The 22,149-nt window shown below is 49.3% G+C and overlaps 5 protein-coding genes across 5 annotated transcripts; 2 read left to right on the plus strand and 3 right to left on the minus strand.

The window, feature by feature from the left end:
• The first annotated feature begins 21 nt into the window (after positions 1–21).
• On the plus strand, positions 22–7,839 carry BC939DRAFT_33150 (transcription factor/nuclear export subunit protein 2-domain-containing protein). Its single transcript, XM_051551599.1, has 15 exons — positions 22–277; positions 391–670; positions 783–910; positions 1,160–1,314; positions 1,405–1,601; positions 1,743–1,841; positions 1,947–2,042; positions 2,145–2,919; positions 3,017–3,433; positions 3,547–4,118; positions 4,218–4,710; positions 4,815–4,975; positions 5,070–5,330; positions 5,423–5,829; positions 5,933–7,839. Exons 1-15 carry the CDS (start codon positions 228–230, stop codon positions 7,671–7,673), a joined length of 5,832 nt encoding a protein of 1,943 aa, XP_051406796.1. The 5' UTR covers positions 22–227; the 3' UTR covers positions 7,674–7,839.
• Positions 7,840–8,676: 837 nt separating this feature from the next.
• On the minus strand, positions 8,677–11,316 carry BC939DRAFT_510598 (WD40-repeat-containing domain protein; the record flags this gene model as incomplete). The annotated part of the gene is made up of 8 exons (XM_051561092.1): positions 10,946–11,316; positions 10,700–10,844; positions 10,489–10,613; positions 10,169–10,376; positions 9,860–10,097; positions 9,540–9,774; positions 9,133–9,441; positions 8,677–9,039 (listed from the first exon to the last, which is right to left on the minus strand). The coding sequence occupies exons 1-8, from the start codon at positions 11,045–11,047 to the stop codon at positions 8,677–8,679; spliced, it is 1,725 nt and encodes a 574-aa protein (XP_051406797.1). The 5' UTR covers positions 11,048–11,316.
• On the plus strand, positions 11,292–15,245 carry BC939DRAFT_468145 (WD40-repeat-containing domain protein). The gene is made up of 11 exons (XM_051557876.1): positions 11,292–11,358; positions 11,462–12,112; positions 12,210–12,326; positions 12,409–12,486; positions 12,606–12,712; positions 12,846–12,968; positions 13,071–13,199; positions 13,308–13,757; positions 13,870–14,107; positions 14,227–14,252; positions 14,341–15,245. Exons 2-11 carry the CDS (start codon positions 11,578–11,580, stop codon positions 15,235–15,237), a joined length of 2,700 nt encoding a protein of 899 aa, XP_051406798.1. The 5' UTR covers positions 11,292–11,358; positions 11,462–11,577; the 3' UTR covers positions 15,238–15,245.
• BC939DRAFT_468150 (uncharacterized protein) lies at positions 15,246–17,526 on the minus strand. The gene is made up of 3 exons (XM_051557877.1): positions 17,379–17,526; positions 16,981–17,128; positions 15,246–16,857 (listed from the first exon to the last, which is right to left on the minus strand). The coding sequence occupies exons 1-3, from the start codon at positions 17,462–17,464 to the stop codon at positions 15,343–15,345; spliced, it is 1,749 nt and encodes a 582-aa protein (XP_051406799.1). The 5' UTR covers positions 17,465–17,526; the 3' UTR covers positions 15,246–15,342.
• A 1,661-nt stretch (positions 17,527–19,187) lies between these two features.
• Positions 19,188–19,595, minus strand: BC939DRAFT_468153 (uncharacterized protein). Its single transcript, XM_051557878.1, has 2 exons — positions 19,340–19,595; positions 19,188–19,217 (listed from the first exon to the last, which is right to left on the minus strand). The coding sequence occupies exon 1, from the start codon at positions 19,583–19,585 to the stop codon at positions 19,349–19,351; it is 237 nt and encodes a 78-aa protein (XP_051406800.1). The 5' UTR covers positions 19,586–19,595; the 3' UTR covers positions 19,188–19,217; positions 19,340–19,348.
• Between the last annotated feature and the right edge of the window lie 2,554 nt (positions 19,596–22,149).

Consider the following 22,149-nt stretch of genomic DNA (forward strand, 5'->3'; position numbering starts at 1 on the left):
GCATTTCGTCCTCACCTTCCGCCCTCGCTCCCCTTGGTAGACCATCCACCGCTCAATCCAACATCACCTCACGCGTCTACTTTGTATATATAACAGAAGTCAACCCCAGCGTCCATCCTTGTCCCTTCTTTCTTTCTTTTTTTGTTTTTGTTTTTTTCTTTCATTGTCCATTGTGTTCCTTTGTTATCATACCGAATTTGTACGATACACAATAACACCTCGCCAACATGAAGGAGCAGCTTGCGCGATGGAAGCAGACCGGGTCGGACGAGGATCTGTACGTGAAATTACCAGACATATCGAAACAGAATGAATATTCCTGCCAGAGTTTGCAGCTCGGAATCTAATCACGATGCAACCTCCTGCTTTGCCCTGTCCTTGCCCGAATAGACTGAACCACGCATCAACACTCTTGAAAAAGACCACCGATGACCTGATCCCTCCAGTCATGCCGCTTATCCAAGCGGTCCTGTATGCGGCGCTCGATAATGATATCTCGACTTCAGAGGCAGCACTCTTTTTCTCAAAGCTCTTCAGCAGGCAGTCAGATACGGCTTCGATGGACGTTCCTACTATCATCGTCGATATGATTTGGGTTATCGAGATCGAATATGAAACATGCAATCCCAAGAAACAGGAAAGTCTTTGCCTGCTAGCCAAGGCCCTTATCGTAAGTTTCGTGAGCAGAAAAAAAAAACTTGATGCTGAGGATGTGGTCTAAGATGTCTGAACACAAATTGATTAGCGTCTCTTATATTCTTGTATCTGTGATTGATCATTAGGCAAAGGGATTTATTCCAGAGTCCATGATGAGGGAACGCTGGGAAATCGCATTCTTGGAGCAAGTTGGATTGATCTCAAACTCCCAGCAATTTTTAAAGCGTGTCGTCCGCATCAACACCGTACAATCGTAAGTCGGCCCACTTTGACAACGGACACAGTGCGTGCAAGACTCTTCCACAGTGGTTGCAAGGGAGTGTGCCTAGCAATGGCCTAACTCACGTTCCAGGAGCCGCGCGGATAAAGATTGAGATGTCATCACGGCCTTTGCATACGCACATACACACGTTCCTCAAGGACCGGGCGCTCACCTCGCAACCATGTCTCCTTTTTCAACCCACGTCGGTGTACTGTGACTGGACTGTGAATGTCCTTATAGATACAAGCAACAAAAATACAATCTACTGCGAGAGGAATCTGAGGGCTATTCTAAACTGATCACAGAGTTTTCGAGCGGGACCGCCGATCACGAGGACGATGCCGCCACAGCGTACAGGGCCACAGCCGTCCTCAGCAATGTCATGTCTTTGATCGGTAAGTGACTTCGAATCAGGCGTATTTGGCGACATGTTGACTGCATGGAGGATTGCTCAGCATTAACCGGACGTACGATTTATCGCTTAGCTTACTTTGACCTGGATCCGAACCGCGTGTTGGCCATTGCGTTGGACGTCTTTGCTAACAACATTGTAACGCATTACCGGTTCTTCATCGAGTTCTTACGGATTTCGCCATGGAATCCTCAGTCAAAGGGCCATGGAGTTGCAATTCAGAGTGGAGCATGCGCTCATGTCCTCGGTTTCAACTTTCAGGATTTACAGGCAAGTGAGCGTTCGCAAACGTCTCGTTGCCATCTCTGGATTAGGATATCATGCAAATGCGGGATGTCTCAGACACTTGACCAAACGGCTGACAGTGGCGTATGATCCTACTGTGCGTACTTATTCCATTCGACTATTTAGCGCCCAGAAAACCGACACAAGACTCCTTTGGAATGGTATACAGTTACAGCGCTGTTGCTGAGGAATTCCTTCGTTCGGCTCGAAGACCTCTACCCATATGTAAGGCTACTCTGGTTCCGAGGCTCGATACTTTGATGCCGTTTGACAAATTTCTTATTTCTTGTTGAGATTCCGCCGCTGACCTGGTTACCAACCAAACAATAGCTCTCACTGTCAGATGATGCCTTAGATTTGGAGTATAAGACATTCGTGGAAAGCATGAAGGAAAAGGCGCTTGGGTTCAAAAGCAACCCATTGGCGGTATGTACTCGTTTCTTTCTTCTTATATTCCCTCTCTCTGGATGCATGTATTGGGTGATGCATCTTAAATTAATCGCAAAACTACAATAATGTGCTCCTTAGATGGCTGGTGCATTAACGGACGACACTCCGACAGCATCAGCTGCCCTTGGCGACAACGCGGATGAGGCTATGACACTGGCTCCTGAGGCGAATGTAATTCCAGAGTTGCCGCTTCCTAACCAAAAAGTCGGAATCGTGAACGCACTACTTTCCATCGGTGATGTAGAGCACGCCATGTTCATTCTCGCACGGTTCCCACAGTTGACAGCATCCCACCCCGAGGTTGCGGACCTGATCTGTCGTCTGATCCACGTAATGATTCAGGATGTTTACTATGCATTCTCGCCCGTCTCGCGGCACCCAGAACTCGCCAAGCGCCACGGCTTTGTATATCGCTACCCTGTCACCCTCGCCGATCATGAAGTCATCACGCACCGCTCCCTCAACACGCGATTTCCACCCACCACAGGAACGCAGCGTTACGAGTACTTTTACCCCAGCTGGAAGGACGACCTGGTTCGCTGCCGCTCTGTGCAGGACATTATCAATTTTGTTTATCCACTGTTGACTGTGGTCGGTGTTCGGATTAGCCGTGACCCAGGCCTCGTGACTAAACTTTGTCGGATCGGAGCAGGAACGTTGAATCGACTTAACCAACAAATTAAGCAGCTTGAGCTCACAAAGAGTTTGGACAGCTATGGAGCTGAGGGGACAGACAAGGCTGATTCTGACTTGAGCAACCTAAAGTCTGAAATGGACAAGGTGGAGGCTGTCTGGGTTGACATGACGAGGATCTTGTTTTTGCCTACTATATCCGTCCTATATTCCAACACTGGTAGCGTATCATATCTGTCCGAGCAGCTGAGGAAGGACCGTTATTGATCGAGTCGCCGACTAATAGTCTTTATCGATGATACATTGGTTGTTTTTAGGAATCGTGAATGAGGTGTGGCAGGTTCTGAAGGGACTACACTATCAAACACGATACGGACTTTATGGGGAGTGGAAGACAGAGCTGGTCAAGATGTATCCAGAGCTGGTGGTAGCGACTGCTGAAACAGAGAAAGAGGCCAAAAGCGTGATGCGCAGGATCAATAAGGAGGATGCAAAGCAGTACGGGCGTTTGTTTGCTAAGTATGCGCACGCCAATCCACTCAATATCTTTGCGGCGGCGATGAAGCAGCTGGAAGGCGGTTACGACAACATGGTGCAGCCTCTAGTCGATGCCTGCAAGTACCTGACCGATTTTGGTTACGATGTCCTTGGTTACGCCCTCCTGGAATCCCTATCAAAGAAAACGCGGAGCAAGGTTCAGGACGATGGCACAACCGCTGCAAAGTGGATGAATAGTAAGTTGAGCTGAGAGATTAATTGTGCAGCGCTCAGACGCAGCATGTGAACTTGATACTGGTGTCAGAACTAACAGCCGAGTATGACTAATTTTCTTTGTCCTCTGTACTAGCTCTGGCCTCATTCAGTGGCAACCTGTACAGAAAGTACACCTCTGCAGATCTCACAGGGTTGTTGCAATATCTCGTCAACCAGCTGCGACTGGAGAAGGCGCATGATTTAGTAGTTTTGCGCGAGCTCCTGTCGAAGATGGGCGGCGTGGAGGACTCCAGCAATTTGAATGCATCTCAGCTGCTTGCCATGGCGGGAGGCGACCTGTTGAAGAACGAAGTGCTTTTTGGAGGAGTGACTGGAGCTGTTATGAAGAAGAACACTAGGAGTTGTCTCCGACTGCAGGACGCTATGATGCATGATAACATTGCCAGTCAGCTATTGGTGCTGCTTGCCCAACATAGACAGGAGTGCGTTTTCGGAGCGGAAGACATACCGCACTTGAAGGTCCTTAGCAACATTTACGACCAAGCGCATGCTACTTTGCTGCAGTTCATGGAGTTTCTGTCGTCCAATCTCCAAAAGGAGTATCCTCGTCTGGTCCCATTGCTTGTGGATCTTTGCCTCAAGTACAAGATTGAACCCTCAATGGCCATGCACATCGCAAGACCAAAGCTGCAGGACATAACTCGGGTGAGAAGGATGTGGCCAGAAGGGCTTTCTTCACGTAATGGATGTTATTATGTACGTTGTTGCTCATATGTCGTTCTGGTCATCATTTGTTTGTAATAGAAGGAGCAGAAGCTGATGACTGTTATCAAGAACAAGGTCGAGGGCAATATAAACGCTGACGCGCCCGAAACTTCGAGCTCTATGGAGATCGACACGCAGGAAGCGGGTAAAACTGATCTTCCATTGGAAGAGGATGCATGGCTACCATGTCTAGGACCGATCGCTCAAGAAGTCCGCAAGATTCTCCCACCAAGGGCATGGCGAGGAATGAAACCACAGTTCTACATTGCCTTTTGGCAGTTGACGCTCTACGACATCTACGTTCCTGTGGAGCAATACAAGGCAGAGATTGCAAAACTGAAGCATGCCGTGAACACGATGGATGCAGACCGGACGGTCTACAGTTCAAGTGCACAGGCGAGGAGGAATCGCGAGAGAGAGCGTCTTTTCCATACTGCGGCCAGACTTGACATGGAGATGGAGAATCAACTTGCCAACCACAAGAATGTCATGGAACGACTTCGTCGGGAGAAGCGCTATTGGTTTCAAGGCTGTACGTATACTTAAAGACCGCTGATTATGTTTGCTTCTGCTAATGTAATAGTATCTTATCTAATCTAATCTTATCTAATGGGATTGGATCTATTTTGTTGGTAGTGGACTCGGATCGTCAGGAGATCATCGGCCAAGTCATCCAGCACTGCATTTACCCCAGAGCGATCTTATCTGGTTTGGACGCCATGTTCTGCGCAAAGTTCATTCAAGTGCTGCACTCGATTGGCACTTTTAACTTTTCAACATTAACGCTTTATGACAAGGTGTGTGCTTGTTCATGTCCTGTTTATCCAGGCTTAGTTAGGAAAGACTTCAGGCATACTAACTTCATCTCCTTCCTTTCCATACGCATTCTAGTTGCTTTTGGAGCCTGACCGTCTTTTGTTCTTGTCATCCGAGAACGAGGCCAAAATGTTTGGTCGTTTCCTTTGCGAGGTCTTGTCAAGTCTGTCCCGCTGGCATGTAAACCGAACGCTTTATGAAGAAGAGGGCCGAGGTAACAACCTGCCTGGGTTCCAGTGCAAGTGGGCCTCGCCGAATACAGATGGCACAGATGAGTACTTGGACTATGAGCAGTTCAGGCACGCACTCTACAAGTGGCACACCATGTTGTATCGGGTAAATCATCAGATCTCAAGCGCTTGCACGTCTTCCTTATGTATCACACCCACTAACTCTCTCTCACCTATACGACGCCCGGTTTGAGCTAGATGTTTGCTTCTGCATTGGAGTCGGCAGAGTACATGCGGATCAAGAACACAATCATAATCCTGCGAGAGATTGCTCCATGCTATCCCACATTGTCGGTGGTAGGAACACGGCTCATGAAGATTATCAAGACAATCGCCGGCAATGAACAGAGGGACGACTTGAAGCTTCTGGCGAACGCCTACGCGGGCGTTTTGAAAAAGTCCAAGGACAGCAACAAGTGGATGCCAGTAGCGCAGTTCCACATTCACAGGTCAACAGCCGAGTCGAGTACTATCAGTGAGAGCGCTGCAAAAGACAGTGCCGCCGCCTTGGGCGACCCTAGCCGCTCCAGCCCAGATCAGTCAAAAGCGAGTCCCGCCAAACTGCCAGAGTCCAAGAATGACCCAAAGGACTCTGACGAGCGAAGGTAATATGCTGCTGACTTGTAGTTAAAGTGCAGACATCCGTACTCTGCGTCGCCTTTAATATTGATTTATACCTATTTATTCTACAATTCTTATGTCTATCAGTGGACGACAGTCGACTATTAACCCAAGTTATGCTTCTCAAAATGCAAGGGATCGGGTTACGTCTGTAAAGGACTCACGAGTTGGAGGAACTATATCACCGGGAGGGGTCGGACGAAGAAGCGTTGTACCATTGCCACCAAAACCAGGTACGCCGGTTTACGAAGGTCGACACGACCATACAGCAAATTTTTCTGGCAGGGATGGTCGTGAGCAGGCGTCGAGAGACAGGGATCTGCCAGGTGTTAATCTGTCGCGTTCCGACAAGCCGCCTGAACTCCTTGTGATTTCTCTGAAGAACGGACCGCGCGACACACAGGATACCAAGGACTTGAACAAGGACCCGAAGCGCGAGGCTAGAGATGGGGCTAGAGATGGACCTCGAGAAAATACAAGAGATAATACGAAGGAATCTACCAGGGATCCTCCGAGGGATTCAACCAGGGATCCGGCAAGGGATTCTATTAGAGACCCTACTAGGGACAGCGTCAAGGATATCGGCAGGGATTACCATCGCGACAGTAACGGCCACCGTGACAGCATCAGGGACGTAGGAGCTCGAGAGAGAATGCGGGATTTAGGAGACGGCGCTGATCGCGATCCTCGTAGCGAGATAAAGACTTCGTCCCTCTTGTCGCCAGATCTTCGTGATCGTCGCGACCTTCGAGATCCTCGCGACCCTCGTGACATTGCCGCGAGTCGAAAGGAGCTGAGGGACTCCGCACCGCGAGACCCCAGGGATAGAGACCCTCGAGAGCTGATTCGCACCGACACCCGAGATGGACGTGATGCTCGCGACAGCAGGGCTCAGGCAGGCTCTAATCGCGATGGTCGCAGAGATCGACAGAGGGCCGAGCCCAGCCAAAGAGATCAGGATCGACGCACATCTGACCGTAGAGATCCTAGGGACAGGGACGAGCCTACACAGAGTAGCCGAGCTAGAGTCCCATCTCCCAGACGAGGCGATGACAAGAGTAAAGCGGATGGACGCGATCGAGATGCAGGCAATAGCTCGCGGGATCATAATGCTGGTGGCCGTTCAAACAGTCGGACCAGGGACTCACCTTCGAGAAGAGTTGATGATAAAGCCAAAACAGGCGATCGGGATTCAAGGGACACTAGGGACTCCAGAGATGCCGCGTCATCCGGCAATGGGTCCCGGGATCAGAATTCTGTCGCTCGGTCCACTGCACGCGAAGAGCAGGATCATAGCCGTGAGGACTTGCGTGACGATGGCCGTTCCTCGTTACGTCGCTTGGGATCATCACGGCAGGAATCGTCGCCGCGACAGGAGCTTTCATCTCGTGATCGGGAAGCAAGGGATCCGAGGGATACTAGAGACAGTAGGGACTCTAGGGACTCTAGGGACTCCAGGGATTCCAGGGACAGCCGAGATAACAGGGACACAAGGGATACCAGAGATGCCAGAGACGCTAGGGATTCCACGCCATCAGGCGCTGGTTTTCGAGAAAACAATCCTAATACCCACCAAAACAGCCGTGATATTCCAGATCATATCCGTGAAGAGGTCCGCGATGACGCTCGTCCCACTTCAAGTCGTGGAGGGGTTCCATCAGGTTCATTGCGGCAGGATCCTTCGTCTCGTGACAGAGGTTCTCGTCGACAGGAAGTGGCTCAGGAAGGTAAGATATCAGTCCATTTCGACTTGGAGAAAACTTTGACAGCAAACTGCCAATGTACGCTGCTTACCAATATCTATGACGTTTTTTGTTACAAGCTGTAGGTGAGGCACGGAGATCGTCTAGAGAGTCTCAGAACCGGTCAGAGCGCTCATCAGAATCGGGTGATCGAAAGCGTGGACGAGAGAGCCGTAACGCCAGCGTTGATAGAGAAAAGGATAAGGACCGGGAGAGAGATAGGGAATCGAAACGACGTCGCGAAGGCTCCGTTGCGGATACGGCCAAGGAAGGAGGAGCCAGGAGCTCGAGCTCCAGCCGCAAGCGACATATTGAGCCGGATGAAAATCGCGACTCTCCCTCAACTAAAGAGCGGTCCCGTGAAGTGTCTTCGTCGCTTGCAACAGGTGCAGGAGCAGAAGCCTTGAGTGCTGATAGCATGGCCATGCCACCTCCACCGCGGACAGAACCTATTGTTTCGGTGCCTGTTGATGCAAATGCATCGACTGCGAAACCAACTTCTAGCACGCCATTGCTCACCACTTCGGGAACCAAAAGGATCAAGTTGAATCGTCCGACAGACAGCGGCAGCCCTTTGGCATCGCCTCTGCCAACCGCGACAAACTCACCAACCTCTGCAACGCCACGCAAGGAAAGCGAGCTATCGTCGCAGTCCTTGGCTGAGGTGGGGCTCACGACAAGCTCCCTCCGTTCCAGATCTAGTCATACTGAAGTGCTCGAGACCGGAATCTCTACTGCAAGGGCTTCTGAAGAGGATTCGAGGCGCGAGTAAGTGCTCTTTCTAATTGTTTTTTTTGGTCTTGGGCTGTATTTTTCGTGAACTTTATATTAACTAGCATAATCGCGTGTTTCAGTCGTAGAGTCGAATCCTCCCGGTCAAGAGAGGCTGGCAACAGCTCAGGCCATGGCTATGGTCGTAGCAGCGGCAGTGGCGGCAATGGTGGCGGAGGCGGAGGCTCCAGTAGCGGAGGTCGTCGTCGCCGACGTGCATAAAGAAAGGGTCATTTAGTTCTTGGAGGCAGCATCGGCACCATTTCATATTTTCGTATTCTTCTAGCGTTTAATATATTTATTACAGCGCGCGTTTTTCTATGGTGAAGATGAAGTGGTAATAATGGAAATGGTTAGGATAAGGCCGGTTAATATATGGTGAACAAAAACAATGGATTTGCATCGGTCCTCGTCATGGCACTTACCATCGTAGTACCAGGTGCGGACGGTCCTGTCATCGCTAGAGCTAACAAACATGCTTTGCTTTGGAGACCAGACAGCGTTGTATACCATGGCTTCGTGTCCCTGCAACTTTTGAAGTATATCTCCGGATTCTTGATCCCAAATATAGACTAGTCCGTCCTCCGATCCTCCTACTAGTAACGAGTTATGTGCAAATCCAGCCCGAATGAAGTTTTTGGACGTGTTCTGGTGGCCCTTTAACTTACGCAGTGGCCGGGTCTGGCAAGTGGTACCGATGAAAAAGCATCGTTGCATTAGTCAACCAGCCAAGTATAATACGCATCCTGCTTAGTGGTTTGGTATCAGTCTTACCATGCGAACGTCCCAGAGACGATTAGAGTTGTCTTTGGAGCTGCTCAGAAGCAGGGTGCCATTGGAGTTCATGGCGACAGAAGTAACTTCACCCAGATGTGAGGTGATAGTCTTAATACACACGCCAGAAATTAGGTCCCAGAACTTAATGGTATTGTCTTTGGATCCGCTCACGATCAAGTTGCCGATTGGATTAAGGATGACCTTGGAGACCGCCAGTTGATGTCCACTGAATGTCTTGACGACTTGTCCAGTCGTCAGGTCGTGCAGCCTGACAATCTTGTCATATCCACCAGAAACAACGTGGTTCTAAAAAGTAATAAAACACACCGACGCGTTTAGAAATGGTAAGCTGAGCTAGTTCCTGTCAATTACTTTGACGAAGAAAATTTGAGATGTCAGCTTACACTAGTCGGGTGGTATTTTACTGTGTAGACATCGCCGGAATGGCCCCCAAGAGTTGCTCGGCATTGTGCCTTTGGACCCTTGATATCCCAAATTTTGACAGTCGAGTCACCACTGGCACTAGCCGCTGTCGTACCGCCGTCGTTTGACGACACGTCCCAGATCCTGGAGGAATGACCTTCTAGAATGTGGAGGCAGTTGCCCGTTTCCGTATCCCAGATACGCAGTGTATTGTCGCTAGATCGTAAAGGTGTACAGAGGCGCAAATGATCAGACTTCAACATAACACGTGCAGAAGTAAATGCATAGGAAGGAACCTTACCTTGATCCAGATATGATCGAACGCCCCTCGGCACCTACAAAATCAGCGCACTTTACATTGCCACGATGGCCTAGCATGACTGTTCGCGTTGCATTAGGGATTACGAATGGAGAAAAATCCTGTAATAGCGTCTCCACGATAGGCGAAATCCTTGGGTGATATCGCGAGACCTCGATCTGATACGCAACTGCTTGGCGCAGCAAGTTGAGCAATCTATTCGGAGGCACATATACCGATCCTATTTGAGTTTAAGTTAGCGAAGATCCACCGTCATTCATAATAAAAGTTGAATTACTAGGGAAACTGTACCATCCTTGACAGAGTTTTCGACCTCAAGCATGCTTTGAAACTGCTCCACCAGCCTGTCTCTTCCTTGAGCAATTCCCTCCCAGTTCTTAAATGAGGGCGCGTCATGGATTGATTTTGTTGTGAGAAGGTAGCACAAGTCCTTGAACTCGATGGGCGTCTTCTGATGCTGCTCGAGAGGCTTAAGACGCTTTTGAAGAAATGTAAAGGCCTGTGCAATAGGAGAATTTAGTAATTAATGATTGTATTTGTCAAGGTTGAGGTCCTGCAAATGAAGTCCTAAGAGAAAAAAAAGACGCCGTATCGAGATCGGTGAAGTATACCTTCTGCATCTCACGGTGTTCGATGTATTCCAAATACTGCTGCTTATAAACTGCGAAGAGAAAGCTCTTCTGGTTCTTGAATAACGGCTTCGAACAGATCTTGTCGACCTCTGCCCACTCCCCATCTATGACAGCAATGAGGTATACCAGTATTAGATATTTACTCGATATGATGCCATAAACGCACAGAAATGCGAATAGTTTTACATACCGATAATGGCCTTCTTTAACCGGCGTGTTTCATTCGTGTCGTCCTCGCGCTCATGCCATTTGACGTTAGATTCGTCTTGAATTGTCGTTTGAGAGGCATTGTAGCCCTCGTCTGCAAGGTACTGCATGATCATGCGGATGATATCCTGTAGGTCATTGTCCATTGGGTACAAATGCGTAAGGACCGTTGCCTTGTCAGAGAGACATGGAGTACTCAAGTGAGCGATAAAGATAAGAACTTGCGTACCTCGCGAATGTGCGGATCATTTGGGTTGAAGATGTCTTCGGTGGGCCGTATTCTATTGGGATTCATGCCAACATGGCTGTGGGTAGCTGCCATGGCAGGCATCCTATATAAATAGCCGATATTGGTCCAAAGTGGAGGTAATAGTAGTAACTTTATCGTTAACCGCCAAGTTCGGTACCACGCGCACTCTTGATTTCCCAAGTATCAGTAGAGAAATGTAGAAGATGCGGACAAAAATGCTTTACGTCCTCTTGGTAGATCCAATGTCCTGACTGTTTCCGATATTCATGGCGTGCTCAGAAGAGTCAACCTGGGCGAGTTCAGCGCGATGGGAGATGTCCTTGTCTAAGGTCGTCATTCAGTAGCTGGGCTTCAAGAATGCACAGAGTTCAAATACTGGTATAGTCCTAACTCTGCTCCCGGTTCCTCTGAGTCGGTTAGTACGTAAGTGATCAACGATGTAGAGGGTTGCGGAGTCGATGGGCGCCGAAAGAAATACGAAAACGGTCACCGTACCAATGCAGCTGCCTGCACCTTTGCTTTGATTGCCTGCAACATCCCTTAGCGCTTACGACCCCGCAACGCCCATCTTAATAGCCCATCAAAGGAGCGCGTACACCAGGACGATCGCCATGATGAACAGGGACATGCTTAAGCTTCGAAAGGATCCAACCATCCCGCCATCCGCCGCCACTGTCACGCCATTGAATGCAACTGCAGTCTCAGGAAGAGGAAGCGGCTCTCGAAATCGCACTTCGCCGAAAGGATCACGATCGGGATCAGGGTCGGTATCGGGACATGCTTCTTTAGCCGCTGCGGCTGCATCGTCGACTTCAGCAACATCGAATCACTCTGCTCCCTCAACCTTGGTTGCAGCCGCGTCCACAACAGCAGGGACGTCGGGTTCTGCCTCGACAAATGGCTCTAGCTTGGGTGTCAGCCAAGGCGGTCCTAACCAAGGCACAGGGGCTGGTTCAGGATTATCGGTAATGCAAGGAAACGGACATTCTCAGCTCTCATCGCGTACCAATGGGTCAACTGGGACATCCAGGCAGAATATGACCCAAAGTGGGACTCCTTATACCTTCAAATTTGACACCAATGGAGCGCTATGGGCTCTATCAGCATCACCAGACTATTCAATGGTTGCAGTAGTGGGTCGCGATGGTAAACTTGACATTGATGACATAGGACAATGATTCGAATTGCTATTGTTTTCTAGTACTGCCTTTATTGATCGAAGGTCGTCTTCTACAAACCACAGTGCTAAAGATCCTTAGCGTCACAGATACTGGGGCCGAGGAAACAATCAACCTAAAGACTGTGGGGATCCGGAACAATTTTACAGGAAGCACGGATGTCAAATGGGGACCTACAACAGGTAGCCAGGCCTTTCTACCACAAATGCATTCAATATAATGTTTGGATTTTGCAGCTAACAGGATGAACTCCTCTAACTCTAGGTAGAGATGCAAAAATTGCGACAATAGGCACAAACGGACCCATCGTCATTTGGGACGTTGGAACCCATAACAAAATCGGTAGGACCAATTTTCAGGGCATGCTTACGTGTGAAAATATCCTGAGAGGGAAACTGAAGACCAGACGGCTTACGGTTTGTCTCCATGCTACCCCTCTACCTGAAACTCGTTGCGATAAGATCGAACTATCAAGGAGCACACGAGATCGGTCCATCGGATATGTTTTTCACCACAGGAGCCGAATTTACTTTTGAGCGCATCATCAGACTCAACAGTCCGTCTTTGGGTAAAGAGCCGTGCCATCGAGATACTTGATCCACAAATCAATGTTTTGATCTGCAATCTTGATTCGTAGCCCAAATAACACATGTATATCCCTCTTTCTTTCTTTTTTTTTTTTTTTTTTAAACGCTTTATAGGACTTGCGCCTCCGCGGTAGGCCAGGATTGGTGATGGAAACAAAGGATATTGTTCGGGAGGTTCAGTTCAATCCTGTATCAGTGAACGATATTGTAGCTGGCTACGAGAGCGGGAATATACAGGTAAAGCTCACTCTCACCATGTCAACCTCAAAGATCATATATTTCAGCAATTCAGGTGTTGCTGCTTATGGCCTTTGTCCTACTTTCTGCAATACTCGGTAGCGATGGGACCTCCGGAACGTGAGCGCAAGCGAGAAAAAGTTTATGGCGCACATGGGATTCGTAACATCCCTCGATTACCATCCTAGCGGTCGCTTTTTGGCCAGCGGTGGCCGCGATAGGACCATTAAAGTAAGCCATAGGGTTCTTTGGTCTAGCATATCAATGTTCACTTGCTTCATGCTTGGTGTCAAGGCCATTTTCGGCCGTCTAATCAACCCCGGTTGTAAACCGTAATAGGTCTGGGACATGGACGACGAGAAGCGGAGGGAAATCTACATTATACCCACCATCCAGTATACCTCGAAAGTGCAGTGGCGACCAAACCGGCCTTACCATCTTGCTGCTAGTTTCAAAGACGAGTCCACAGTTCAAATTTTTGATGTCCGGCGACCGTTTGTACCCTTACATGTCCTTACGCAGCACGACAAGGATGCGACAGCTATTCTCTGGAAGGACTCGGATGTGCTCTGGACGGTGTCAAAGGACAAGACGTTCGCCTCTACTCTTATAAAGGGTCAGACTCAATCTGCCGATTTGCTACCCAGCGGAAAGGCTGCCATGAACTGCTATGGACAAGTGGCGTTTACAGTTCTGAGCAAAGGTGCACTCGACTCATTTGAAAAAGACCTCATCGCACGGCCTGGACGGCCAAATGCGAAATCCATGGCGCTTGATGGGAGCTCAGAGGTAGAGGACCTTCAGGACTCTGTGCAGGTCGAAAGGAGAACCAGAAATTGTTACTAAGGCTGCAGCTAATTTCTTTGCTGTCTCCTTTCGTATGTGCATATTTTACAACTAGGCAACTGTGTATCGCACAAGGCAAACAGGAGGTGTCTTTGATTGTGAGTTGTTTAACCACGAATCATTCATATACTGCGCTCAAAACTATTCAACCGAGGCAGGCAATGTTCGGAACGCATGTGAACACAACTCAAATATTGCATGGCAGGCCAACAAATTTCGCGATTCTCAAACCTGGACAGCCATCAAGTTGTTCTATAGCGATATGGCTGAGTCTGCTATGGTCGTATCTCAGGGTGAGTCTCCGTCAAGAACAAAGACAGGATCATGGTATTGGCTTGATTATCTTTATCAGAGAGCAACACATACTGATCCACTCCATTTATCGCTCTTTTCTGGTGCTTGGCCTTTTCAGTCGAAGCTGCTTCAGCCGAAGTGACTGTAAGTAATGGCGATCTTTGAAGAGCAGCTCTTCAGTGTACCTAATGCTCATGAATACGCCGCCCGTTTATTTTACTATGATTTCTAGACCACCAACAGGCCCAAGGACGGCCAACCAAAGGATGATGGAGATGAGGACTCAGATGATCTGGAGATGCACGTATCTAGACCTGCTGTTCCCAGTTTATTCGCCATAAAGGTCTCTGATGCGCCTATAAAGCGGGATTGGTCGCACAAGGAGACGATCCGCAGCTTGCTGGAATATTACGCGGAGCAGGGCGAGGTGCAGATGTGTGTTACCATATTACTTGTGCTTGCAGACGAGAAAGATCTTCCAGAGTCCAGTCGCTCGCAACAGTGGTTTGGATCCTACATTGATTTGCTGTCTCGATTCAAGCTCTGGAGCATCGCAACAGCCGTCTCGCAGGCCTGCAAGGACCCTAGCATCCATACGATGAACCAGGACTCCACAACTATTCACACATCCTGCTCAAGCTGCATGAAGCCCATTTTGACCAGGGCACCTACGTCGACTGGATTTTGGGCCTGCGATCGATGTCGCAAGGTCCTCAGTTCCTGCTCGATCTGTCACAAGACTGTGCGAGGTATCTTTACGTGGTGCACACATTGCTCTCACGGATTCCATCTACAGCATGCGCAGGAATGGTTCTCGCAGTCTGCAGAGTGTCCAACCGGTTGCGGTCACCAATGCTTTCCTGAGATGTTCAAGATTCAGCAGGAACAGGAGCAGCAGCAGCAACGCCAACTCCAGCAGCAGTTGCTACAACAACAAACGCCTGATGATGATGCCGTACATGACCTATCCACAGCATACCACCACCCGCGCCCTCATCATCCACTTCAGGAGCAGGCCTCCTATCCCCCACATAGTCATTCACGGATGGGCGAGGTTTTGGAAAAAGGATCATCCCCATTACCCTATGTAACTTACTCAGGCACCAATTCCTTCAGTAATAAAATGTAATTCCATTACACCTTTATTTGTCAAATGCTTAAAAAAAATCGAAACCAAGAAAAAAAAGTGCCGAGGGGTTAATGAGGGTGAATAGAGTCTAGAGGGTAAAAGTGCTTAGACCGGACGCATGTGAGGGAAGGCCAATACCTCCTGGATACGGTGCGAGTCCGTCAAGAACATGGTGAGGCGATCAATACCCATACCCCAACCTCCCGTAGGGGGCAGACCGAACTCGAGTGACTGACAGAAATTTTCATCAATCAACTGGGCCTCGTCATCACCGGCAGCCTTGTCGCTGGCCTGCTGCTCGAAACGCTCGCGCTGATCAAAGGGGTCGTTCAACTCCGTGTAGGCATTGCAAATTTCCTTGGTGGCAACAAAGCATTCAAAGCGTTCGCAAAGACCAGGGACAGTACGATGGCTCTTAGCCAGAGGAGACATCATTTGAGGGTGGCCCATAATGAAGGTGGGGCTGATGCACTCAACCTCGATGAAATCGCCGACCAGCTTGTCCAAAAGACGAGCGCTTGTGCGGGGAGCGCCGCACTCAACGTTATGCTTGATGCAGAGGTCGCTCAAAAATTTGGTGGCCTCAGGCGTGTGGAGGGTATCAGCAGGAGGGAAGGTGACTTTGAGCTTCTCCTCGAGATACTCGATCATGTTGATGCGCCTGAAGGGAGGAGTAAAGTCAATCTCCATGGTGGGGCCATCCTTGCCCTGTGGGTGATAGGTAATCTTTGTCTTTCCAGTAATGGCCTTAACCATGCCAACGAGAAGGGCCTCCGTCATCTCCATGACATCAAACATGTCGGCGTAGGCCATGTAGAACTCTGCAGTGGTGAACTCGGGGTTGTGGGTCAAATCCATGGACTCATTTCTGAATTGGCGACCAATCTCATAGACACGATCCAGACCTCCGACAACCAACATCTTTAAGTAGAGTTCGGGAGCGATACGCATATGCAATTCCATGTTAAGGTCGTTGTGGTGAGTGACAAAGGGCTTGGCAGTGGCGCCTCCAGCGATCATGTTCATCATGGGCGTCTCGACCTCCAAAAAGTCCTGATCATCCAGAAACTTGCGGAGATAGTTAATGATCTTGGCCCTGGTCTTGAAGATATCACGGACGTGGTTGTTCATGATCAAGTCGAGATAGCGCTGTCTGTAACGCGACTCCTGATCCTTGAAACCAAAGTGGGTCGTGGGCAGCATGCGAAGGCAGGGTGAGAGCAAAATGATGTCGCGGGGGAAGATGGAGAGCTCTCCATCCCCGCCCTTCTTGGGCTTGGTGCGACCAGCAACACCGCGGACCCCGACAATATCACCGCGGCGGAGGTTATCGTGCACCTCGCTGAAGTCGCGCTCGGAGTCCTGAGCCTGAGCCGTGATCTGGATCTTGAGCCCATCCGAGTGAAGATCGTAAAAGCGGAGTTTACCCATGGTACGCATGTTGTGGAGACGCCCAGCAACGGTGACGACCTCCTCCTCCATGTCTCCAGCTTTCAGTCCGCTGTACTTCTCAATAAATGCCGGCAATGAGATCGAAACATGGAACTTATGGGGATAGGGATAGGTCTCCTTGTTGGCACGAAGAACGCCGACCCTCTTAGAGCGAATCTCAAAGTATTGCTATTTTAACGATCAACAACAACGACGAGGGTAACAGTAAGAACAAAACAAGGACGAAAGGAGGTTAGAAAAAGCAAAGAGCAACAGGGCAAAGACAGAGAAAATGAATGCAAGAATACTCACGTTGGGATTGAGATTCTCCTCCTCCTCGGCTGCAGAAAGAGCCTTCTTGGCCTCTGCCTTCTCAGAGATGGCAGGAGTAGGAGCATTAGCAGCCTTCTCAGCCTTCTTGGCTTCCTTTTCCCTGTTCTTGATTCGCTTCTTCAGCTCGCTATGATCAACCACAAATCAGACCGACAGAATCAAGTACTCCCGTTAATTTGATGAGCATATAAACAACGTGCTGAAACGAGGCAAGGCTGGAGAAAGCGAAGGTGAAGGCGATGCTGGAGCGCCGTGTTGCTGTCTCCTGTCTCCCCATAAGTGCTGGACATAGACTTCCTTGTGCAGCCAGCAAGTGATTGGTTGGCAAACAAACAAAGAGAGGAAGTGAAAGAGAGATCGATCCTTGAGCGACTTACGTCTTCGAGACCATCTCACCGGTGGCCTCGTCCTTGTAGAGCTTGATCTCCTCGGTGGGAGCAGCGGGGTTAGTGGTGTCGGCCATGTTGGTTATGAAGCAATGTAGGAAAAGGGGATGATGGGAAAGGACAAAAAACGTATGGCTTTTAAAAGTAAAATCGTAAACAAACCGAAACTCAAAAAAATGGTCTTTATCGATCTGGGAGGTGCTGCTGACTCAACATCTACTCACACCCTGTCCAAACTTAGCCAGAAGAGTTTCTACTTTCTACGCCTTGCCCGGACACAGCACACAGCAACTGCGCCCCTTTGATGCTCCCTCTGCTTTCCTTACGCACTCCTTCGTCCCAGCCGCATCCCAAGCGAGTGGTCATGTTCAGCACTACAAAAATAGGAAGGAGGGAGCGTCTTAGGATCCTTTTCACTTCTTACCAAGTACCACGAATACGGGCACTTGACGAAAATGTCGCAACTTTGACCTGAATAAAGTATTTCTTGCGCCCCACATCCACAAAGCGCTCCCTGTCCACAATGCCCAATGTGAAAGCGCGTTCATTTCCCGCCATAGCAAACGGAGCTGTACCGCTCCACGGCGCCAGAGCTGCTCTAGAAAAATTGGCACCATCTTCGCATTCGACCACTAATCTTAGACGACCGCATGTGCGCACTTTTTTCGTCGCAGAACGCCAATTTTTAGAACACTAATGTGATCTGTTGTCACCTTTTTAAAGTGATGCCGATTGATAGGAGAAACAGGCACCAAATAAGTCTTATCAAGAAGAGATGGTTCCGCGAGGCCCACCAAGACAACACCGAGCCCGACTTGATTAAGGAGCCATTCCTGTTCACCACCTAGAATGAGGCAATTGGCGACGTTGAAAGAATGCGACCACTGGGTTGCGTAGGAAACGTCGACAGCCTCTTCATTTCAGCAAGAACAATGAAGCCAAATCCGAAGATCCTGTCCCAGATGAAGCTGTACGACGAAGATAAAGGAGGTGACGGAAAAGATATTCCTCAATCTGGAGCTGACTGCGAGAGTGATCAACATGCTCGAAAATGAAATAGTAGGGAATAATGGTGTTTACGACATGCAAGATCCTCGCAAGGTCAGCGTTAAAGGAAGGCCCAGGGAGAGGCGAATCAAGAGCAGTATTGAATCGAAAGGTCAAACACGCAGAGCAACACCAAGGCTAATGGCAAAACAAAGGACGAACCAAAGACATTTCAGGGACTGTGGGAGTGAACTATAATGGAGGATAATAATAATTTATAAAAAAGACGCGCCAAGCGGCAAGAAAAAAGTATCCGATGGTAGCGTGCCAGCAGCGCTATAAGCGGCGGTAGACGCGAGTTGAAGGCTACCCGACGCGTAAAGATGAAGATTATGGCGCTACAAGTTTGCAGCTATGTAGAGACGTACCCCTCGACAAACTCCGGTCGTCAAATAACGAAATGTGCCATATCATAATACACCTGTTGACAAATCTATTTAGTTATCAGTTCCCCTCCTGCTCATAAACCTCTTCATCGTCTGCCTTGTCCAGAGTCCTGGATTCCATAAAAATAAGATCGAGACCAATCATCGCACTTTAGGAATTGCCAACTCTGGAGCTCCTGAAATCCTCCAGTCGCGTCGCGGGCACTCAACTGTGATACGAACTCCGCATCTTCTGGTCCCAAGGCCAATGACGGCGGGAACGCTTGGTTAGCAGTATCCACTGGCAACAGCAGCAGGAGGAGCAGCCTGCTCAAAAGCTGAGCTCAGAGGATGGTCGGCTTTTTGACCTAGGAGGGGCGTGTGAGTCGTCACCGTTGGAGCATTAAAAACGCACCAACTACGTCAGCAAAAGGCGACGCCATAGAATTTTTTTGGTGAGCATAAGCAAATACATGCAGTAAAAGAATTTCGGCGTGCAATAACAGAATTATGCAGCTTTAGGATATAAATTACACCTACCGATCATTTTTAAATGTGCTTGCGAACACATATATGGTTGAGATGGGGTTTAGGCACTTCCTGGGGCCTGGCTAGTTGCCGATTCCTGCCCTGATGCCGCATTGGCCGCACGCTTGCGCCTTGGAGCTCCTTCTTGTTCTGCAGCCGCGGTTGATGCTGTCCTCTTTCGGGCCACACTGCCCTTGCTGGCGCTGGTGCTGCTAGTACTACTGGTGCTATTGGTGCTGCTAGTGCTACTGTTACCATTGATGCTGCTAGTGCTACTGTTACCATTGATGCTGCTAGTGCTACTGTTACTAGTGATGCTGCTGCTACTGGTGCTCGCGCTATCGGTTACTGTCTGTGTAGCTTCCATCCAAGGATATCTACCATTCTCATCTACAGGCTGAAGATAGAGTGGCCTCTGTTGCTGAAGCAAGTGCCCTTGAATAACGTTGCAAATACTGTGGCCCGCCATGATATCGCGGTGCATGTATGTCTTGCAAGTCTTGCAATACAGCCGACGTATTTGAACCTGGCCGACAAACTCCTCGCACATCGGACACTTCTTTGACGTGTAGTACTCATTGACGCCCACGACAATATACCCGAGCGCCCTTGCCTAACGGACACAGAACGTAAGGCGCCTCATTAGCGTCATCAGTAGCTTTTTTTTTTTTTTTTTTTAAAAAAAAAAAAAAAAAAAGAAATCGAATGTCTTGCAATGAAGCACTAACCCTTTGAACAAAGTACGATTGGAAGGACTCATGTAACGAGGAAAGTCGTCTCGTGGATGAAAACTTGCCTAGACCAATGCCGATTACAACCTTGTCCTCTTCATCTCGCTGTCTACCAAGCGATCCTCCAACCATATTGAGCAGGCGATCTGCGATGATGTCGAATTCTGCCTCTCTAGCTTTTCTGGCATCCCACTGGTGCTTTTTGAATGTGGCGCTTTTGTTGTAGAACTCGTCGAGCTGCTCCTTTGCAAATAGTCAGAAGTCGGAGGGGTTCTAGGGTGGAATCAGAGGTTTATTCGATGATTGATTGCTGTCTAATCCTACGTTTGAAGGGCTCTTATATACTAAACACAGTTGTGTTGGAATGCTCTAGAAACTAGGCGCAGCATGGTTATGACCATGACATCATTCTCGAATAAACAGTTGTACCTGTTGCACCTCCCCATCTTAAAAAAAAACGTTACTCCTTTTCGCGCTTGGCCTCGAACTCTGCTAGGGCCTCCTTAGCATTGACCAATGACGCCTTTGGCTCCCAGGTTGCCTTTTCCAGTGGGTATCCTTTCCATTGAACGAGCCATTTAGGTGTCCTACCAAATATTTTGTGATCCAGAATGCGTTCTACTTCGAACTCTTCTTCTCCATCAATGAGCTCTGGTGAAGGTCGAGGCGGTATGCGATCGCCGAACTCAGTTGGTGACTCGGTGTAAAGACGGAGCAAATCGGCATTGAACACAGGATGTTGGTGCATATTGGGTGGCAGGTCGATCTTGAATGCGTTGTCGTTGACCTGCTCGACAATCCTGTAAGGGCCGATATATCGCGGTTCCAGCTTTCTTGAGGGTCGATTGGCATGTGCTGCGACCGCGAGGTGTTCTGTACTGAGAAGTACCCTGTCTCCGACGCCGAACGGCACGTTACTACGGAATTTATCTGCTTGCTGCTTCTGGCGGTCCTGAGCAGCGACGATGGCATCCTGGGCGCGAGCGAGAGCAGCCGACTGAGCAGCCACGAAGTCTGAGACTGATGGCATGTTGGTGGTGGACGGCTTCAGAAGTGATGCAGGCACGAGAGGGTGGTGACCATAATTGAGAAAAAAGGGCGAAAATCCTGTCGTTGGGTTTACCGAATTGTTGTACGCAAACTCGAGCATCGGCAAGAACAGATCCCAGTCCTTTTGGTTATACGAAATGTAAGAGCGCAGCATCTCTTCGAGCGTTCGATTGGCACGTTCCGTTTGGCCGTCCGTCTGAGGGTGATATGCCGTTGACATGTTCAATTTGGTCCCCATCATCTTCATTAATGCCGTCCAGAATTTGCCTGTGAAGCGAGAGTCGCGGTCCGAGACGATGGCGCGCGGCATACCATGCAAGCGGAAGACTTGCTCGAAAAATAATCGGGCGACGTCGGTGGCGGAGTCCGTGGTATGGCTAGCACAAAAATGGACCTGCTTGGACAACTTATCTACAATGACCGTGATCGCATCGACTCCACGGCTTGTTTTGGGAAGTGACACGATGAAATCCATGGAGACTGTATCCCATCGCTGGCTCGGTATGTCCAGAGGCTTGAATAGACCGGCAGGGTGCTGAAGCAATGGTTTGTTGCGTTGGCATTGCTCGCATGATCCCACATATGCTTTTGTGTCACGAGCCATTCGTGGCCAGAAAAAGGTTCGTCTCATGTTCTCGTATGTTTTCTCGAAACCCAGGTGGCCAGCAATGGGCGAATCGTGTGTGTCATGGAGGAGGGTTGCTCGGAGCTTGTTGTCGTTTGGGATGCATAGGCGTGGCTCGCCACCAGCATTGATCCAGAGTAGTCCATCTGCAACAAAGTAGCGGTCCGTTGGGCCTGCGCTGGACGACTTGTTGTATACTGGGCCTAAGGTGCAGTCTGAAGGGTAGCTCTCGATCAGGCGTTTCCGTAAGTTGAGGTCCACCTGAACGTCCATGGAATTAAATGCTGTGCCGGCAGGGTTCTCGTCCTTGTGGTCGGGTCTTCTTGAAAGTGCATCGGGAACGATGTTGTCTTTGCCTCGCTTGTATCTGAAGTCGAAATCGTATTCCTGGAGGAGCTCCATCCATCTAGCCTGTC

Source organism: Gamsiella multidivaricata, assembly GCF_025024155.1.
Source record: "Gamsiella multidivaricata strain RSA 2152 chromosome Unknown BC939scaffold_115, whole genome shotgun sequence".
NCBI lineage: Eukaryota > Fungi > Mortierellomycota > Mortierellomycetes > Mortierellales > Mortierellaceae > Gamsiella > Gamsiella multidivaricata.